The 18,456-nt window shown below is 43.0% G+C and overlaps 1 protein-coding gene across 1 annotated transcript; it reads left to right on the forward strand.

Annotated features, from left to right (window-relative positions):
- The first annotated feature begins 6,727 nt into the window (after nt 1–6,727).
- On the forward strand, nt 6,728–8,628 carry CCL2 (C-C motif chemokine ligand 2). Its single transcript, XM_050765007.1, has 3 exons — nt 6,728–6,884; nt 7,656–7,773; nt 8,156–8,628. Exons 1-3 carry the CDS (start codon nt 6,809–6,811, stop codon nt 8,259–8,261), a joined length of 300 nt encoding a protein of 99 aa, XP_050620964.1. The 5' UTR covers nt 6,728–6,808; the 3' UTR covers nt 8,262–8,628.
- Nucleotides 8,629–18,456: the final 9,828 nt, after the last annotated feature.

The following is an 18,456-nucleotide window of genomic DNA, read 5'->3' on the forward strand; positions in this document are numbered from 1 at the left end:
CACGCCTGCTGTTCGGACTCCATTACAAACAGCTCCAAGGGGAACAGGGCACTTGTAAAATTTCTCTCATTGCCATGGCCACATCTGTGAGCAATAAATAAGTTGCAGAGTTGAATTATTTGGTAATGCTTTGTTGTGACTCCCTGCACTTAAGTCAGAGATGTATATGCTTTGGAAAACTATTTCCCCTGACCCATCTCCCTCCCTAGACAAATACTATTTGCATTTGTATCCAGCTTCCCTCTTCAGACTCTAATTTACAGTAAAGGCAAGAGGATTTTTGAATGGAGTCAGTGCTTCGCAATGTGGGGCTCCACCAGCTAGCTGACTGAAATCTTTAATAAAGGAGCCTTTTTAAGTGGCTGAAGTTTCCTCTTTTTGGCATGCAATATTTTGCAACCAAGAGGAAGAAACATCATCCCCAAAGAAGAATCCATGTGGCCCCTGAAAATCACTCTCTCTGCTAGAGGCTCCCCACTCCCCAGTGCTCCCTTCAGCCCTGCCACTCTCTCTCCTGCAGATGGAAAACGTGAGGACCTCACGGAACCAAAAGTCTTGCTGCTTTACTAATTTCCCTGTCTGACATTAAATCATCCTACAATTCAGATATCTAGGGGAAATGACTTGAGACTCTTTAACTGTTAATAATTAATTTAAATTATATTTAAGAACCTACTACATGAAAGATTCTGTACCAGGTGCTGGGGTCCAGCATGGGCAAAGGCCTCAAGGTGGAATGGAGCTATGGTGTGTTCTAGAAGCAGAGAGTGGGGCTGAGGGTGACATGAGGTGAGGAGACAGAAGAGGGCCTGGCAGGGTGGGATCTTCTGGTGAGAGCTGGCTGCTGTGTGAGGAGCTGAGGCCCTGGCTTGATTCTGGGGTTACCTTCTTTGACCTTCACCTTGTTGTCATGGGCAGACAGAATGGGGATAAAAAAAGTTTAGGAAATGAAAACATCCCTATGCATTATATAATAAAGATGGCCAACACATTTTCATAGCAAGAAATAACAGCAGAAACTTGCAGTGGGCCTCAGGACTACAGGAATCCAATGCCCAGAACTGATGTGTGCCCTGGGACATCCCCTAAGAAGGCATGCCACGAGCCCTCAGACTGACACAGCTCTTCACAAGTTGCTTACAGAGCACTCTTGGTTTACTAATTCATACAAGTCTTATGACAAGGTCAGAAGCAGCTGTCTTATTAATCCCCTTTGATAGAAGAGGCCCAGAGAGGTCAAGGGACTTGCTCAAGGCCACACAGCTAGAAAGAGGCAGAGCCAGACCTCTGGCTCTGGTGTTCTGACACCACCTGGGGCTCCTTCTGTTATTTCAGGCTACCTCTTCTTTCTCTTCCGTCTTCTCTTCTCTTTCTCTTCCCTCTTATTTCTTTCTTCTTATCTGCCTGTACTTACTCCCGTTGGTGCCTCCCAGCTCAGCCAGCATAGCCCTCTCTTCAAATACCCTATGCTTCATTCTGGGGTCCCAAACACTGTCTGACAATCATCTGAAGGGGCTGTGTGAGGACATAGAAAAAATACAGCTTTACATAGAAAAAAAATGCAGATCGTAGCCAGGCGCAGTGGCTCATGCCTGTAACCCCAGCACTTTGGGAGGCCAAGGCAGGTGGATCACCTGAGGTCAGGAGTCCGAGACCAGCCTGGCCAATGCAGTAAAGCCCCGTCTCTACTAAAAATATAAAAATTAGCCAGGCGTGATGTCACTTGCCTGTAATCCCAGCTACTTGGGAGGCTGAGGCACGGGAACCTCTTGAATCCCGGAGGCGCAGGTTGCAGTGAGCACAGATAGTGCCACTGCACTCCAGCCTGGGCGACAGAGTGAAACTCTGTCTCAAAAAAATAAAATAAAATAAAAAATGCAGACTGTGATTCAGCAGGTCTGGGTTGAAGCCCAGAACTCTCTGATAAATTCAATGGCACTTAACTACTTGGAGGTCATGGATGCCTTTGCTAATCTAACAGAAGCTGTAGACCCTCTCTCCAGAAAAATGCACAATAACATAAATGTGGAAGACAACTCCTGATGGATCTGGAAGCCTATCCAAGAGCCACAGACAAGAGTCCTGGTCTGGACAAAATGAGCTGCTCACTATTTTCCCACCTGGCCAACATTTCCTATCCAAAGACAAACGTTAAGGTTGTTCTAACAGAGCCGTGCACCAGCAGCAATAGCATCACCTGGGAACTGGTTAGCAATGCAGAACCTCAGGCCCACCCAAACCTACAGAGTCAGAATCTCTACTTTAGCAAAATCCTAAGGAGATGGTAAGCATGTTACAGTTTGCAACCTATGTGTTTGCTCCAAATGTGACCCCTCCTCCACCCAACGATCACCCGAGGTTCACAAATCTGCCCAACTTTTGAGCCCATCTTAAATGTACCAACACAAACCTTCCCTGGGCCCCCTCAGCTGGGACTCACAGCTCTGTATCTTTCTGGTTAATGCAATTATTCTGTTCCTTCAGATGACCCCAGCACCAGTGCTAAAGGAGTCAACAAAAGGCTATTGTCAAAAAAGTGTTTCTGTCTCCACTCCATCTGATCTCTGTTTCCCTAAGACCTGCCCGTCCCCCTGTCCCAGTTTGGCACCTTGACCCCCTCATCACACTGCTCAGGCCACCTAGTACAATGCAAGCCCCAAATGAGGAAAGCATTTTCTTCCCCAATGTGTAACACAAAAGTGCTGTAGAGTGGCTCATGCTGCCTTTAGCCTAAGAAATTTCTTAGCTCCTACCCACCACCCACATCAGCCTCCTCCGCTAGGGCCCAGGTGCTAATCTGTGAGGGCCGGCTCAGAAGATAATCTGAAGAACAAGCCTCTTGCTTCCTCAGGCATCACTACTATTCACCACCATTACCCCCACCCACCAACTCAGGCCACTTCTCTTTCTGTTCCCACATGCTATGCCCATCGCCACCCCTATTCCCATGCTCAGGAATATTCTTGGCTACTTCATGCAGTTAGACCAGAGGCAGATCCAATCCAGAAAGCAAGAAATCTTAGATGCTGGAAGCTTGGGGTCAGATTTATTCCTAAATTCAGTCCTACTTTCCATGGATTCTTACTTTAGCATCTCTTCTGAAAAGGAAGCATCATGTCTGATTCACTTCTCCCTCCCTGTGCAATCCTCTACCTGGTGCTCTGCACAGGGTATGTGCTAATGCTATGAATGTTATAATAAAGAGACAGTGCAGTAGATGACAAAGGGCACTACATTGAGAGCCCAGAAATAAGCAAACCAGCACAAATATAGCCATTCGTCTTCTATCTCACCATGGGCCTGTCACTACCCTGTTCATGGCCTCAGTCTCCCCACCAGAGAAACAGGTAGATGGTCTCTAAAGTCTCATCCATTTTCTGATATTCTGTGAAAATTAAAGAGGGATTTTCATCCTTGAAAGGAAAGGGATTGCAGAGTAGCAGCCCTGGGAAAATGGGCTGCGTTCTACCTGGAGCTGAGCTAAGAATGAACCTGGAGGAGAGGCCTTGAAGGGGGTTGTCTAGAAAAGATGTGGTGAGGGCAGAGCTACGGTGCATCTCTCTTGAAGGCTGAGCGAAGGGAGCACCAGCAAGGGAGCCTGCACTAAGTGGGAAGGGACAAGTGAACTGCAGAAGTTGGTGGGGGCCCAGGCAGTGGCTTCAGATCTTTCTTGAGAGCTCACTTTAACTTCCTGTTTTTTTCACCCCTGACATTGAGTGGGAGTCTGCAGCGATGACCAAAGTACATGCAGAGGATCGTGTTGGTGGAGTCAGACCCCGGGAGGAATGAAGAAAGCATTATTCACCGAGAGGAACTTTTCCGTTCCTTATCTATGAGTTGATGGAGAGGAGGCCCTGGGGTAACTGGGGATTCTGGACAGCATCAGAGCATTGACCCTCACTTTCTCTGTAGCCCCTCTGGGGGCCTTTCCCTTGTGTGTCCCCAAGCGAGAGCCCAAACCAGACTTGTGCCAGAACCCAACCAGGCTTGTGCCGAGATGTTCCCAGCACAGCCCCACATGAGAGCTCCCTGGCTCCGGGCCCAGCATCTGGAATGCAGGCTCCAGCCAAATGCATTCTTTTCTACGGGATTTGGGAACTTCCAAAGCTGCCTCAGAGTGGGAATTTCCACTCATTTCTCTCACCCCGGCACTGACCTCCCAGCTGGGGAGGGCATCTTTTCTTGACAGAACAGAAGTGGGAGGCAGACAGCTATCACTTTCCAGAAGACTTTCTTTTCTGATTCACACCCTTTCACCTTACATGTGTTTACTATCTGGTATTTGCAAAGGCAAAGTCCCTTTCCAGAGATGACGACTCCTCCCTGAAGTAGGGACATGCTTCCAACACTCAGAAGCCTGTCTAAACACTCAGCCAGCAAAGCTGGGAAGTTTTTCTCTGTGACCACGGCCTAATTAGCCTCTTTCTCTGGATTGTGGCTTTGCCAGATAAAAAGAAGTGGCCATGCGACAGGATGTCTGTAAGCCCGTTGATCCTGGAATTCTATGAGTGATGTTGATGTGGCTAAGTCAGGAGAGGCTTGTTTAAAGATCTCAGCATCTTTCAGCTTGTTAACCTAGAGAAAACCTGAAGCATGATTGGATTTTAAAGGGAAATGGAATGCAGTCCACCAAGTTCATGGTAAAGGAGGCACTAACAGATTAGAGAGAGGTTTCCCTTGATATGAGGAAAACTTCTTGGAAGATGAGGTGAGAGGGTCTAGGAAGAAATCCCTACACAAAGTTGCACAGTCTCTAGTCCTGGAAACATTTTATTCATTGGATAAGAATGGATTGAGGCATGAGCAGAGGACTGAGCCAAACACAGAGACGTTTCAACACTGGTTGGAGAGAAAAGGGGTAACTAGTGAGATTCAGGCAGAACGAGAATAAGGCTCCTCAAGAGGCACAAGCGAAGCAGGGTTCAAGTTGATTTGTTCTCTCTTCACCCTGCCTTTTCGTAATTCGACCAGAGTCTGAAATGGCCACTCCATAGAGTCTCTGCTCTGGGATTCTCCAAGAAACCAATATCCATCATGAGACATCAAGTCTAGTCCCAGGAAGAAGAGATTCTGGAATCGGAATGTCCTGGGTGGGAGTCTCAGCCACATCTACTATTCTGTCTGAGTTCCTAGACAAATAACTTCAGTTTTAACCTAATGAAAGCTGGGTTGGTTGGAGGACTAAGCAGGCAGTGCTGGAAAGTATGTCAGCACCATACCTGACTCCCGGAATGCACTCAACAATGCCATCTCTGACCATTTACTACGAATAAAACCGTCATTTGTTGAATACAACCCATTTCTTTTTACAAGTGTAGTGACAAGTGTTTTCTTCCAAGAAACCCCGTGTATTTATAGACATTGCCTCAGTGACCCATTATGAAACAACAGTCACTAGTCTTTGCATGCCCATTGGGCAAGGGCACCACGAGGCTCAGGAGGAGGCAGTGGGCTGGGAGAATCGAGAGATCAGAATTTTAAACTCAGCTCAGCCATTTACATGCCTCAAGTACTCCTATCACATTTGTAAGAAAAAAGAGTTCACTGAAATGAATTCCAAGGTCTTTGGGTTTTTATTAGTATGCTTCTGTAGTTTCTGAGGAAATCTAAGGCAAAACTGAAGAATGAAGCCAGGCTTTCCAGTTCCCGAAATACTCCTCCTCTGCTTACTCATGTCGTCTGGAAATCAAGAAGGAAGCCGGGGGAATAGTTGCCATAACCAGGGATGAACTTCTTGTCCACTGCTGCCTGCTATGCTAGCAACAGCCTCGTAACTCGTAATCACTTAGCCATGAAGAATGTTTCTAGACTCTCCTTTAGCTGTCTGCCCATTAGGAAGATGCTGAGGACAAAGAGAGGACCCAAGCAGGCAACTAGTTGGAGGACTTGTGCACGTTTCCTTCCAGCAGTATGTCACAGAGGTGGTAGCCCACTGGGGACAGGGCTGCCTGGGTTCTCCGCTCGAGGGGACCTTGAGCAGGCTATTTAACCTTTCTGTGCCTCGATTGCCTGATCTTACCTGATCTATAACATAGAAATTAGCAATCTCTACTAGATAAAGTTGGGGAATTTACAGACTTAACGTTTGTAAACGGCTGAGGATATTCCTGGCAGAGTAAGCACTCTGTGAGTATGACACCAGCATTTCTTCTGTAGCACTACATGATGTCTATGGCTTTGTCCAAGTCTGAAACCCTAGAACTCTTAGAATTCCGTTCAATGTTTACACAATCCTACAGTTCTGCTAGGCTTCTATTGTGCTACTATCCTGCATCTGAATGAGCAAATGGATTTAATGCATTGTCAGGGAGCCGGCCAAAGCTTGAGAGCTCCTTCCTGGCTGGGAGGCCCCTTGGACTGTGGCATGAAGGTAAGCTGGCAGCGAGCCTGACATGCTTTCATCTAGTTTCCTCGCTTCCTTCCTTTTCTGCAGTTTTCACTTCAGAGAAAGCGGAATCCTTAAAAATAGTCCTCTTAGTTCACATCTGTGGTCAGTCTGTGCTTAATGGCACCCCATCCTCCCCATTTGCTCATTTGGTCTCAGCAGTGAATGGAAAAAGTGTCTTGTCCTGACCCACTGCTTCCCTTTCCTACTTCCTGGAAATCCCCAGGACGCTGCATTTGCTCAGCAGATTTAACAGCCCACTTATTATTCATGGAAGATCCCTCCTCCTGCTTGACTCCACCCTCTCTCTCCCTCTGCCTGCTTTCAATAAAAGGCAGAGACAGTAGCCAGAGGAACAGAGAGGCTGAGACTAACCCAGAAACATCCAGTTCTCAAACTGAAGCTTGCACCCTCACCTCCAGCATGAAAGTCTCTGCAGCACTTCTGTGCCTGCTGCTCATAGCAGCCACCTTCAGCCCCCAGGGGCTCGCTCAGCCAGGTAAGGCCCCCTCTTCTTCTCCTTGAACCACACTGTCCTCTCTCTGAGTTATCATGGACCATCCAAGCAGACGTGATACCCACAGTCTTGCTTTAACGCTACTTTTCCAAGATAAGGTGACTCAGAAAAGGACAAGGGGTGAGGCCAACCACACAGCTGCTGCTGGGCAGAGCCTGAACTAGAATTCCAGCTGTGAACCCCAAATCCAGCTCCTTCCAGGATTCCATCTCTGGGACACACTCAGCACAGTTACTCTCCCAGCTGCTTCCAGCAGAGTTTGGGGATCAGGGTAATCAAAGAGAGGGTGGGTGTATAGGCTGTTTCCAGACACGCTGAAGACCCAGAATCTGGTCTGTGCTTCATTCACCTTAGCTTCCAGAGACAGTATCAGGGAAACTCATGACGGGGTATAGACTATTCAGAGCCTAAAAGGAGACTCATGGCGGTGCTCCCCAGCTGTTCTTCCCTGGCGCTGGTCATCTGGATTATTGGTCCATCTTAATGGCACTTGTAGGTATTATCTGGCTTTAACAGCCCCTCCTCTCTGTCTATTATCAATGTTATATACCTGTTTTACATCATAGGAAACTGAGTCATTGGGTCAAAGATCACATTCTAGCTCTGAGGTATAGGCAGAAGCACTGGGATTTAATGAGCTCTTTCTCTTCTCCTGCCTTCCTTTTGCTTTTTCCTCAGGACTCTTTTCTGCTCTTAAGATCAGAATAATCCAGTCCATCCTAAAATGCTTTTTCTTTGTGGTTTATTTTTCAGATGCAATCAATGCCCCCGTCACTTGCTGCTATAACTTCACCAATAGGAAGATCTCAGTGCAGAGGCTGGCGAGCTATAGAAGAATCACCAGCAGCAAGTGTCCCAAAGAAGCTGTGATGTGAGTTCAGCACACCAACCTTCCCTGGCCTGAGGTTCTTCCTTGGGGAGCAAGGGACAAGCCTCATAAACCGAGAGTTAGAGAGTGCACTGTTTACCTTAATATACAAAGGTTCCCAATGGGAAAACTGAGGCACCAAGAGAAAAAGTGAACTCCAACATCACTCTCCACCTGGGTGCCTATTCAGAACACCCCAATTTCTTTAGTTTGAAGTCAGGATGGCTCCACCTGGACACCTATAAGAGCAGTTTGCCCTGGGTTCCCTCCTTCCACCTGCCTTCCTCCTCTAGTTCCCATGGCAGCCCATTGGTGCAGAATGGGATGCAATTCTAGGCCAAAATTGCAGAGGAACTTCATCTAACTCTGTCCTCTCTCCCCACAGCTTCAAGACCATTGTGGCCAAGGAGATCTGTGCTGACCCCAAGCAGAAGTGGGTTCAGGATTCCATGGACCACCTGGACAAGCAAATCCAAACTCCGAAGCCTTGAACACTCACTCCATAACCCAAGCATCTGCAGCTAATTTATTTTCCTCTAGTTTTCCCGTTTTATTTTATTATAATGAATTTTGTTTGTTGATATGAAACATTATGCCTTAAGTAATGTTAATCTTATTTAAGTTATTGATGTTTTTATTTTGTCTTTTGTAGTACTAGTGTTTTCTAGATACGGAGACTTGGGGAAATTGCTTTTCCTCTTGAACCACAGTTCTATCCCTGGGATGTTTTGAGGGTCTTTGCAAGAATCATTAATACAAAGAATTTTTGTTTTAACATTCCAATGCATTGCTAAAATATTATTGTGGAAATGAATATTATGTAACTATTACACAAAATAAATATATTTTTGTACAAAACCTGACTTCCAGTGTTTTCTTGAAGGAAATTACAAAGCTGAGAGTATGAGCTTGGTGGCGACAAAGGAACATGATTTCAGAGGGTGGGGCTCACATTTTGAAGGAGTGGGAATGTGGATTGGCCCCGGTCTTCTCCACTGGGTGGTCTCCTCTGAGCATCCATAAAAGAATCTTTATGTCAGGCCAGTTAGGCATTAAAACACCACCCTTCCAGTCTTCAACATCAACTGCCCAGATCCCAATGACCCTGGTCACCTATTTAGCAAGAGCCCAACCCCCATTCCTTTTCTCACAGACCCAGACCCCTGCATGCAATTCTTCCCATAACATATCACAACTGCCCGCTAACTGAGCTACCCACTCCCAATCTGTACCTCTCCAATTAATCCCCCAACCTGGAGTAATACAGACACTGTCAATATTAGGAAATAAAGAAAGACTTAATCACCATAGATAAGATGATTAGATTGAAGTTTCATAGAGATGATGAGACTTGAACTCATTCTTTAGGAATGAATAAGGCTTTTCCAGAAAAATTATAGGATCATTAAGAAAGGAAAAAGAAGAGTGGGAGCAAATACCTGGAGGTAGAAATGGTGATGATGTATACATCAAGGAGGGAGAACACCAATGAATCAGATGGTAATTTGGGCCCATACCAACGTCAAGGGATGACAATTTAGAAAGGAAGGTTGAGTCAAGGGATTTGAATGTTAGGGTGAAGAGTTAGTACTCAACTTTGTAGGTTTAAAGGAAACGTTGAGAATCTTCAGTCCAATGAGGAGGGATGTGCCATGTTTAGAGATTCAGAGATAAGTTTCAGGAAATATAACTTGCTGATTTTACACATACACAGAGAAACAGGGACTAGTGAGAAGCTATTGCCATGGTCCAAGCAAGAGATGATGAAGGCCTAAATATGGAGCCCAAGAGGCAGCATTGGAGAATAATGAACTATGCAGGGTGAAATGCTGCATGTTGTAAATGGAGCAGAAAGACCTGTGACTTCAGATACGAAAACCTCATCTTCAAACCACATTTTAAGGCGGCAGCTTCCCTGAAACCAGAATGTGTTACCCTCCATTACTATCCCCCCATCCCAATCTCAGGAGCCTGGAATCATCCATTTAAACAGATGAGCCTCCTTTTCCTAAATATCCACTTAATGTGTTTACTCCTTTGCATGATATTTGTCCCACCTGTGAAGCATTTGGCCTGTTTGGGCACCCACACCATCCCAACACTCAGGAAAGCAGATGTCTTGCTCTATTGAATAAACTGCATGGTTGTCAACTTCCCAATCTGGTGGGGAAATGACTACTGTGTCAAGCTAGAGCAGGCAGTGCTTTTGGCAGCATGAGGTGCTAGGGACAACTTTGACCGGCAAGAAGCACACTCAGGTTCTCACCCCAGATCCAGCACTGACTCGCTTTGTCAGCCAGGACAGATCAGATATTCTGAGCCTACATCGATAACACAGGGATGATAATGTGTTACAAATAGGAACCTAGAGGAAGTTAGGTTCCCTTCCAGATCTGGGAGCACATCTCTTGGAAAACTTCCACTTCTACTAACTGGAGTTGCAGAGGGAGACAGGGGATTCTGCTTCTACATTCCTGGGCCAGTCCAGGGTCCCTGAATCAGACTATGGAATCCCTTCAAAGCTCCAAGTATCCTGATACATCAGTCAGCAGACAATTTATTGACAGCTATTTAGAAAACTCACTGACCCTCACTCCAGGTCAAGCAGCCTTCCCTGCCTCTCCTCTACCCCTACATTCCCTGGCCTTGATCATCAATCAGGAGTGAAATCTCAAATTGCAGTAGATGCCAAGAGGCGAAAAGAGAATAGAATGCAAACAAATGAGACCTCATCATATGGCTTCTGAGGAGCAGCCCTGTGACGCCAGGCAGATTTGATGCAGACAGTGTGGAAGGAGAGGAGGCAGACAAAGAGGGGATCCACGTGCTCAAACCCCAAATTAATCTGCTTACATTCCCCTTGCAGGTCACATCTCTTCATTTTCAGGAAATCTTGACTCATACTCTTTTCCACCCAAGCATGGAATTCCTTGCTCCTTGCATGATGAAACTGAACACAGGGCATTGGCAGTGGTGAGACTGTTTTAGAAGAGAGTGCCAAGTGCAATGCATTCCTTTCCTGTTGCTGTCAACAGTTAGTTCCAGGAAATCTATGGTTTTTATATCATGCTCAAAATTCTCCCAGTTTCTGCTTGTTATTCAGATCCAAAGCCATGTCCACATCTGTAGGTGTTAGTTACAGAAGCACCATATTTCCAGGTACCAAAATCTGTATTAGTTTCTTACTGTTGCTATAACAAATTACCATAAGTTTAATGGCTTAACACAACAAAAATACATTGTCTTATAGTTCTGGAGGTCAGAAGTGATAATGGGTCCATAGGGCTATATTCATTCCTTCCAGAGGTTCTAGGGGAGAATCCATTTTCTTGCCTTTTTCCAACTGCTAGAGGCTACCTGAATTCCTCAACTCATGTCTCTTCCTGTATCTTCAAAACCTCTCTCTCTCTCTCTCTCTCTCTCTCTCACTCCTTTTCTTTCATAGTCACATCTTGTCTCTGACTCTGACCTTCCTGCCTTCATCATGAAAGGTGATTATATTGTGATTATGCTGAGCCCGTCTGGATAATCCAGGATAACATCTTCATCTCAAGATTCTTAAGTTAATCACATTTATAAAATTTATTTTGCTATGTCAGGTAGCATACTTATAGAGCATAGGGATTCGATTAGGATGTAGGCTTTTTTTTTTTTTTTTTTTTTTTTTGGAAATGGAGTCTCGCTCTATTGCCCAGGCTGGAGTGCAGTAGCACAATCTCAGCTCACTGCAACATCTGCCTCCTGGGTTCAAATGATTCTCCTGCCTCAGCCTCCCAAGTAACTGGGATTACAGATGTGCACCACCGCATCTGGCTAATTTTTGTATTTTTAGGACAGATGAGGTTTTACCGTGTTGGCCAGGCTGGTCTCAGGTGATCCACCTGCCTCAGACTCCCAAAGTGCTGGGATTACAGGTGTGAGCCACCTCGCCCAGCCACAAGGATGTGAGCATCTTTGGGAGGGGGACACTACTGAGACAATCACAGCCAGGAGCCAGGTGAAGATTTACAATAGGTAGCTGGACACTATGACCTAGGCTTTGAGATCTGCGTCTGGTTTGGTAACTAAATTGTCAGGTAAACTTTTGCAAGTCACCTTTTATCTGTGGGTTCATAGGCTGTGGATTTAATTGGTGCATTAAATGCTTCCTAAGTGACCTAAGGTACATTAGAGTCACCTGAGGTCTTTCCAAAACATCATGACATCCTCAAAGATTCTGATTTAGAATGTTACAATGGCGGAAAGGTTCCTCTTCCCATTGGTGTATTTTACGAGTTCCTTAGAAGATGGATACTGGTGCACAGATGAGTTTGATGCCATGTGCTCCTCAGTTCTCTCATATTCAGGTCATTAGAGCTGACAGCCAGTCCTGGTAACCTCTGACTTGGGTTTTCATAATGTCCTCTATTCTGACCTAGCCTTGACCAATTTCCAATCAGGAACAAAAGGGAGCATAGAGTCCAGACATTTAGGACATTGTAAAGTTTGAAATACATCTGTTTCACCATCCCAGGCAGTGGGATGGAATTTTTAAAAACGATTTGAACAACAAAATATCCATAAAACCTTTCAGTTGGACAGAGTGGCTTCAGGAAGAGAGTGGGTTAACAATGTGGCATTCCCATTCTAGCCTGGGAGCCTGATCCTAAAAGACAGTTATGGGTCGGGTGTGGAGGAAGCACAGAAATATGCCAACCTCTACGAGTAGAAAGAGATTTTACATGTCTTTACTGGTAGATTGGAACAGTGCTAGTAATTTTTTGAGAAAATTATGTTGCCAGGAAAATCAGAAGCCAAGACTGAAAAAGCCTTTGACTATTCTATCTATAAAACAACTTCTGAATCTTCCATGAGGTAGAAACAAGCCATGATGGCCACTGAATGAGGGCATGTCCACTGAGTTCCAAGTACAGTGTGACCAAGGAGAAGAAATGGACAAGCAAGGGCCTCACAGAAGGTGGATCTGGGGACCTGGACAAGGAAGCCCTTCCTGCAAGTGAGATCAGAGTCCCTGTTCCTGTTCCAGTAAGAGGCCCTTTTGATGTCTACCAAGCAGTATATCAGAATTGCTACAAATCGGTCATTGCTGGGTGTCTCCCAGACTTCCTTGTCCAATGAGAATGTTTATTTTAAGCATCTTCTTCCTATTTCACCTTCTAAATGAGTGTTTAAATTGACCAGATAAATTGTTCATTTTAAAACAGTACTGTCAGTGTTTCATTTGGAGGCCAGAAAATTCATTTCCATAAGACATCATTATCTCTTTTCTAAAGTTTTTAATTTTGAAAAATTTTGGTTAAAAAATGCATACCATGAAATGTATCATATTTACCATTTTTAAGTGCATACTTCAGTATTGTTAATGTTAATATACTTAACATTGTTGTAGAACAGATTTCCAGAATGCTTTCATCTTGTAAAACTGAAACTGCATGCCCATTAAACAATACCTGCTCATTTCCTCCGCTGCCCAGCCCCTGGCAACCACCATTCTACTTTCTTCTTCTATGAATTTAACTTACACAATATGTGTCTTTTGGTGAATGGTTATTTTATTTAGCACAATGTTCTCAAGGTTCATTCATCTAGTTAAGGCATGTGTCAACATTCCCTTACTTTTTAAGGTTGAATACTATTCCATTGCATGTATATACCACATTGTGTTTATCCATTCATTCAGTGATGGACAGCTGGATTGTTTCCATCTCGTGGTTATTGTGCATGATGCTGTTCTGAATGTGGATATGCAAATGTCTCTTCCAGATTCTGCTTTCAGTTCCTTTGGATATATACCCACAAGTGGGATTGCTGCATCATTTGGTAATCCTATTTTTATTTTTTAAAAGATCTACCGTATTGTTTCCATAGTAGCTGCACCATTTTACATTTCCACTAACAGTAAACAAAGGTTCCAGTTTTTTCACATCCTTGTCTTTGCTTGTTATTTTCTGTCTTTCTGATACTAGCCATCCTAATGGAGGTGAGGTGATATCTCCCTATGGTTTTGATTTGCATGTTTCTAGTATTAGTGATATTGAATATCTTTTCAGATGCATATTGGTCATTTGTATATCATCTTTGGAAAATGTATATTGAAATCCTTTGCCTATTTTTAACTGGGTTATTTGTTTTTTATTGTCGGCGCTGTAGAAGTTCTTTTTTTTCTTTTGAGAAAGAGTTTCACTTTGTTGCCCAGGATGGAGTGCAGTGGTGTGATCTCAGCTCACTGCAACCTCCACCTGCCGGGTTCAAGAAATTCTCATACCTCAGCCTTCTGTGTAGCTGAGGTTACAGGCATGCACCATCATACCCAGCTAATTTTTTGATTTTTAGTAGAGACTGGGTTTCACTACTTTGGCCAGGCAGGTCTCTTAACTCCTAGCCTCAAGTGATCTGCCTGAATCAGCCTCCCAAAGTGTTGAGATTACAGGCGTCAGCCACTGTGCCCAACCTGAAATTCTTTATATATTCTAATGTTAACTCCTTATCAGTTACATGATTTGTGAATATTTTCTCTCATTTCATAGATTGACATCATTCTGCTCATTGTGCCCTTCAATACACAAAAGTAAACACTTTTTTGATGTAATTCCATTTATCTATTTTTGCTTTGGTTGCCTGTGCTTTTGGTGTTATATCAGAAAAAACCAGCTGGGCGCGGTGGCTCACGCTTGTAATCCCAGCACTATTGGAGGCTGAGGCAGGCAGATCACTTGAGGCCAGGAGTTCGAGACCAGCCTGGCCAACATGGTGAAGCCCCGTTTCCACTAAAAATACAAAATTAGCCAGGCATGGTGGTGCATACCTGTAATCCCAGCTACTTGGGAGGCTGAGGGAGGAGAGTCACTTGAACCTGGGAAGCAGAGGTTGCAGTGAGCCAAGATCGTGCCATCGCACTCCAGCCTGGGCAAAAAGAGTGAAACTCCATTTCAAAAAAATTGTCAAATCCAATATCATAAAGATTTCCCCCTATTTTCTTCTAGGGGGTTTATAATTTTACATCTTGCATTTAGGTCTTTCATCCATTTTGAGTTGAATTTTGTATATGATATAATATAAGGCTCCAGCTTTTTTTTTTTTGGAGACAGTTTCGCTCTTGTTGCCCAGGCTGGAGTGCAATGACGTGATCTTGGCTCACTGCAACCTCCATCTCCTGGATTCAAGCTATTCTCCTGCCTCAGCCTCCTGAGTAGCTGGGATTACAGGCATGCACCACCACCCCAGCTAATTCTGTATTTTTAGTAGAGATGGGGTTTCTCCATGTTGGTCAGGCTGGTCTTGAACTCCAGACCTCAGTTGATCCACCCCCCTCGGCCTCCCAAAATGCTGGGATTACAGGTGTGAGCCACCATGCCCAGCAAGGGTCCAGTTTTAATCTTTTCATTTGGGTATCTAGTTTTCCCAGTATCATCTGTTTAGGAGACTGACCTTTCCTTACTGAGTGGTCTTGATATCCTTGTCAAAGATCATTTGACCATATACAAGAGATTTTATTTCTGGGCTCTCTATTCTATTCTATTGGTCTATATGTCTGTCTTTATGCCAATAACACATTATTTTGATTACTGTAGATTTGTAATATGTTTTGAAACTGATAAGATGAGACCTTCAAGTTTGTTTCTCTTTTTCAAAATTGTTTTTTACTATTTGGAATGATTTGATATTCTATGTGAATTTTAAGATGGATTTTTCTATTTCTGCAAAAATACCACTGGGATTCTGATAGGATTCCATTGAATCTGTACATTACTTGAGTAGCATTGTTAAGCTGTCAATATTAACAATATTAATTCTTCCAATTCATAAACCTAGGATGTCTTCTTATTTATTTGCATCTTCTTTAATTTTGGGCAATATTTTGTAGTTTTTGTTGTTCAAGTTTTTACTTCTAAATATTGGTTAATCTCTAATATTTTATTCTTTTCAATGCTATTGTAAATGGAATTGTTTTATTAATTTTCTTTTCCAACTATTTATTGTTCATGTATATAAAATGTCTGATTTTTGTGTGTTGATTTGTTGTGTTGTATTTGTACTTTGCTGAATTCCTTTATTAGTTGTAACAGTTCTTTTGCATGTGTGAAATTTTCAGAGTTTTCTACACATAAAGTCATATCTTCTGGAAAGAGATAACTTTACTTCTTCCTTTCCAATTTAGATGACTTTTTTTCTTGTTTGGTTCAGATGGGTCCCATTCCAGTACTATATTTAGCAGAAACGACAAAAGCAAGAAAATGCTTTCAGTCTTTTTCTACTGCGTATGATTTTAACTGTGGGCTTTTCATACATGGACTTTACTATGTTGAGGTGGTTTCTATTTCCACACTATTTTCCTAGTTTGTTGAGTATTCTTATCATGAAAAGACATCGAATTTTGTCAAATGCTTTTTTGTCATGAATTGAGATTATAATGTAATTTTTGTTCTTCATTCTGTTAATGTGGCATATTTCATTGATTGGTTTTTGTATGTTGAATTATCCTTCCATTCCAGAAATAAATCCTACTTAGTGATAGTATATAATCCTTTTAATATGTTTTTGGATTCGGCTTGCTAGTGTTTTGTTGAAGATTTTTGCATTAATATTCATCAGGGATATTTGCTGGTAGTTTTCCTTTCTTGCAGTGCCTTTGTTCAACTTTGGTATCAGGGTAATCCCGGCCTTATATAGTAAGTTTGGAAGTGCTTCCTTCTCTTCAATATCTTGGAAGAGCTTGAGGAGTATTGGTATTAAATCTTCCTTAAATATGTGGTAGAATTCTCTAGAGAAGCCATCTGATCTTGAACTTTTCTTGCTTGAGAGATTTTTGATTACTGTTATAATCTTTTTACTAGTTATAAGTCTGTCATATTTTCTGTTTCTTAATAACCATGTCTTTCTAGGAATTTATCCATTTATTACAGGTTATTCAATAAGTTGGCATACAATTATTCATAGTATTCTCTAATAATCCTTTTTTTTTTTTTTTTTTTTTTTTTTTTTTTTTTTTTGAGACGGAGTCTCGCTCTGTCGCCCAGGCTGGAGTGCAGTGGCGCGATCTCGGCTCACTGCAAGCTCCGCCTCCTGGGTTCCCGCCATTCTCCTGCCTCAGCCTCCTGAGTAGCTAGGACTACAGGCGCCCGCCACCGCGCCCGGCTAATTTTTTTGTATTTTTAGTAGAGACGGGGTTTCACTGTGGTCTCGATCTCCTGACCTTGTGATCCGCCCGCCTCGGCCTCCCAAAGTGCTGGGATTACAGGCTTGAGCCACCGCGCCCGGCCGTCTAATAATCCTTTTTATTTCTGGGGCATCAGTTGTGATTACATCAATGAAAGATGTAATCACATCTTTCATTTGTGATTTTCACTTGTGATTTTAGTTGAGTCTTCTCTCTTTTCTTCTTACTTAATCTAGCTAAGGATTTGCCATTTTTGTTGATCTTATCAAAACAACAATTCTTAGTATTGTTGATTTTTTTCTTCTGTTTCGTTTATCACTGCTCCATTCTCTATTATTTTCTTCTTTCTGCTAGCTTTGGGTTTAGTTTGTTCTTTTTCTAGGTTCCTCAAGGTATAAAGTTAGTTTGTTGATTTCAGATCTTTCTTATTTTTTAATGTAAGCACTTACAGCTATACACTTCCTTCTTAGCATTGCTTTCTCTGCACTACATAAGTTTTGTTATATCGTGTTTTTAACTTTTTATTCTGAACAAATTTTAGGCTTACAGAAAAGTTGCAAAAATAATACAGGGAGTTTCCTTATATTCCTGGCTCAGCTCCCCCTGACACTAACCTCATATTTTCTTCTTGTCTTGTAAACTTTGCTGTGTCTCTGCTCTATATATCTATGCAGTATGGCATCTGAGTCAAAGGGGCAACCTCATTTGAGTCATGTCATCCTCATATTTGAGAGATGGTGGAGGAATTAATGAGAATATTAACTTCCGCTCAGAGATGACATATGTGACTTCTGCTTACACCCAATAGGGCAAAGTTAAATTACTGGTTGCACACAGAGAATGTCCTCACTGGGCTGAATGACCAAAATCCCACTAAGACCCAGAATAATTCTCATCTCAAGTTCTTGCAGGACTTCTAGGACTTTACCTAGGTCCCTTCTTTCTAAGATACTCATCTCCTTTCCTTATATCCAATGCAGTATTTCCTGAAAGTCAATCCCCCTTTCAATGTCTCAGTTTTGAAAAAACAAGACAGATTTAGGAACAACTTGTTCAGGAAGCTATTAGTATCAGTCTGAGTCCCTCCCTAGTATCTCTTCATCCACTACCCATCCTTATTTCCTAATGTTAATAATAATGACAGCTAGCACTTACTGAGCACTAACTGCATTCTGATTATTTTCATTTAACTTTTCATTTATTAACTCATTCTTCACAACAACCAAGAAAAGAAGTTACTTTTATTGTCTCTACTGTTACAGATGTGGAAACTGAAAAACAGATAGAATAAGTAGTTTGACCATGGTTATGCAGGAAAACCAGGCAATGATGCGGGCAACCATTTCTTAAGCATGTCGTTCAGCTGCCTCTCCTGGAACTGAGCAGCAAATGCCCTTCTCTGCCTCCTATTTCCTGAGACATTTTGGTCTGTGTTCAGATAACATAGAACAATGTGGCTCAAAGGAAACCTCAGCCTATCAAATTAACACCTGACAAATGTAAGGTATGCATGGGACCATTACCTGAAT

The sequence above is a fragment of the Macaca thibetana genome, chromosome 16 (assembly GCF_024542745.1).
Source record: "Macaca thibetana thibetana isolate TM-01 chromosome 16, ASM2454274v1, whole genome shotgun sequence".
Classification (NCBI taxonomy): Eukaryota; Metazoa; Chordata; class Mammalia; order Primates; family Cercopithecidae; genus Macaca; species Macaca thibetana.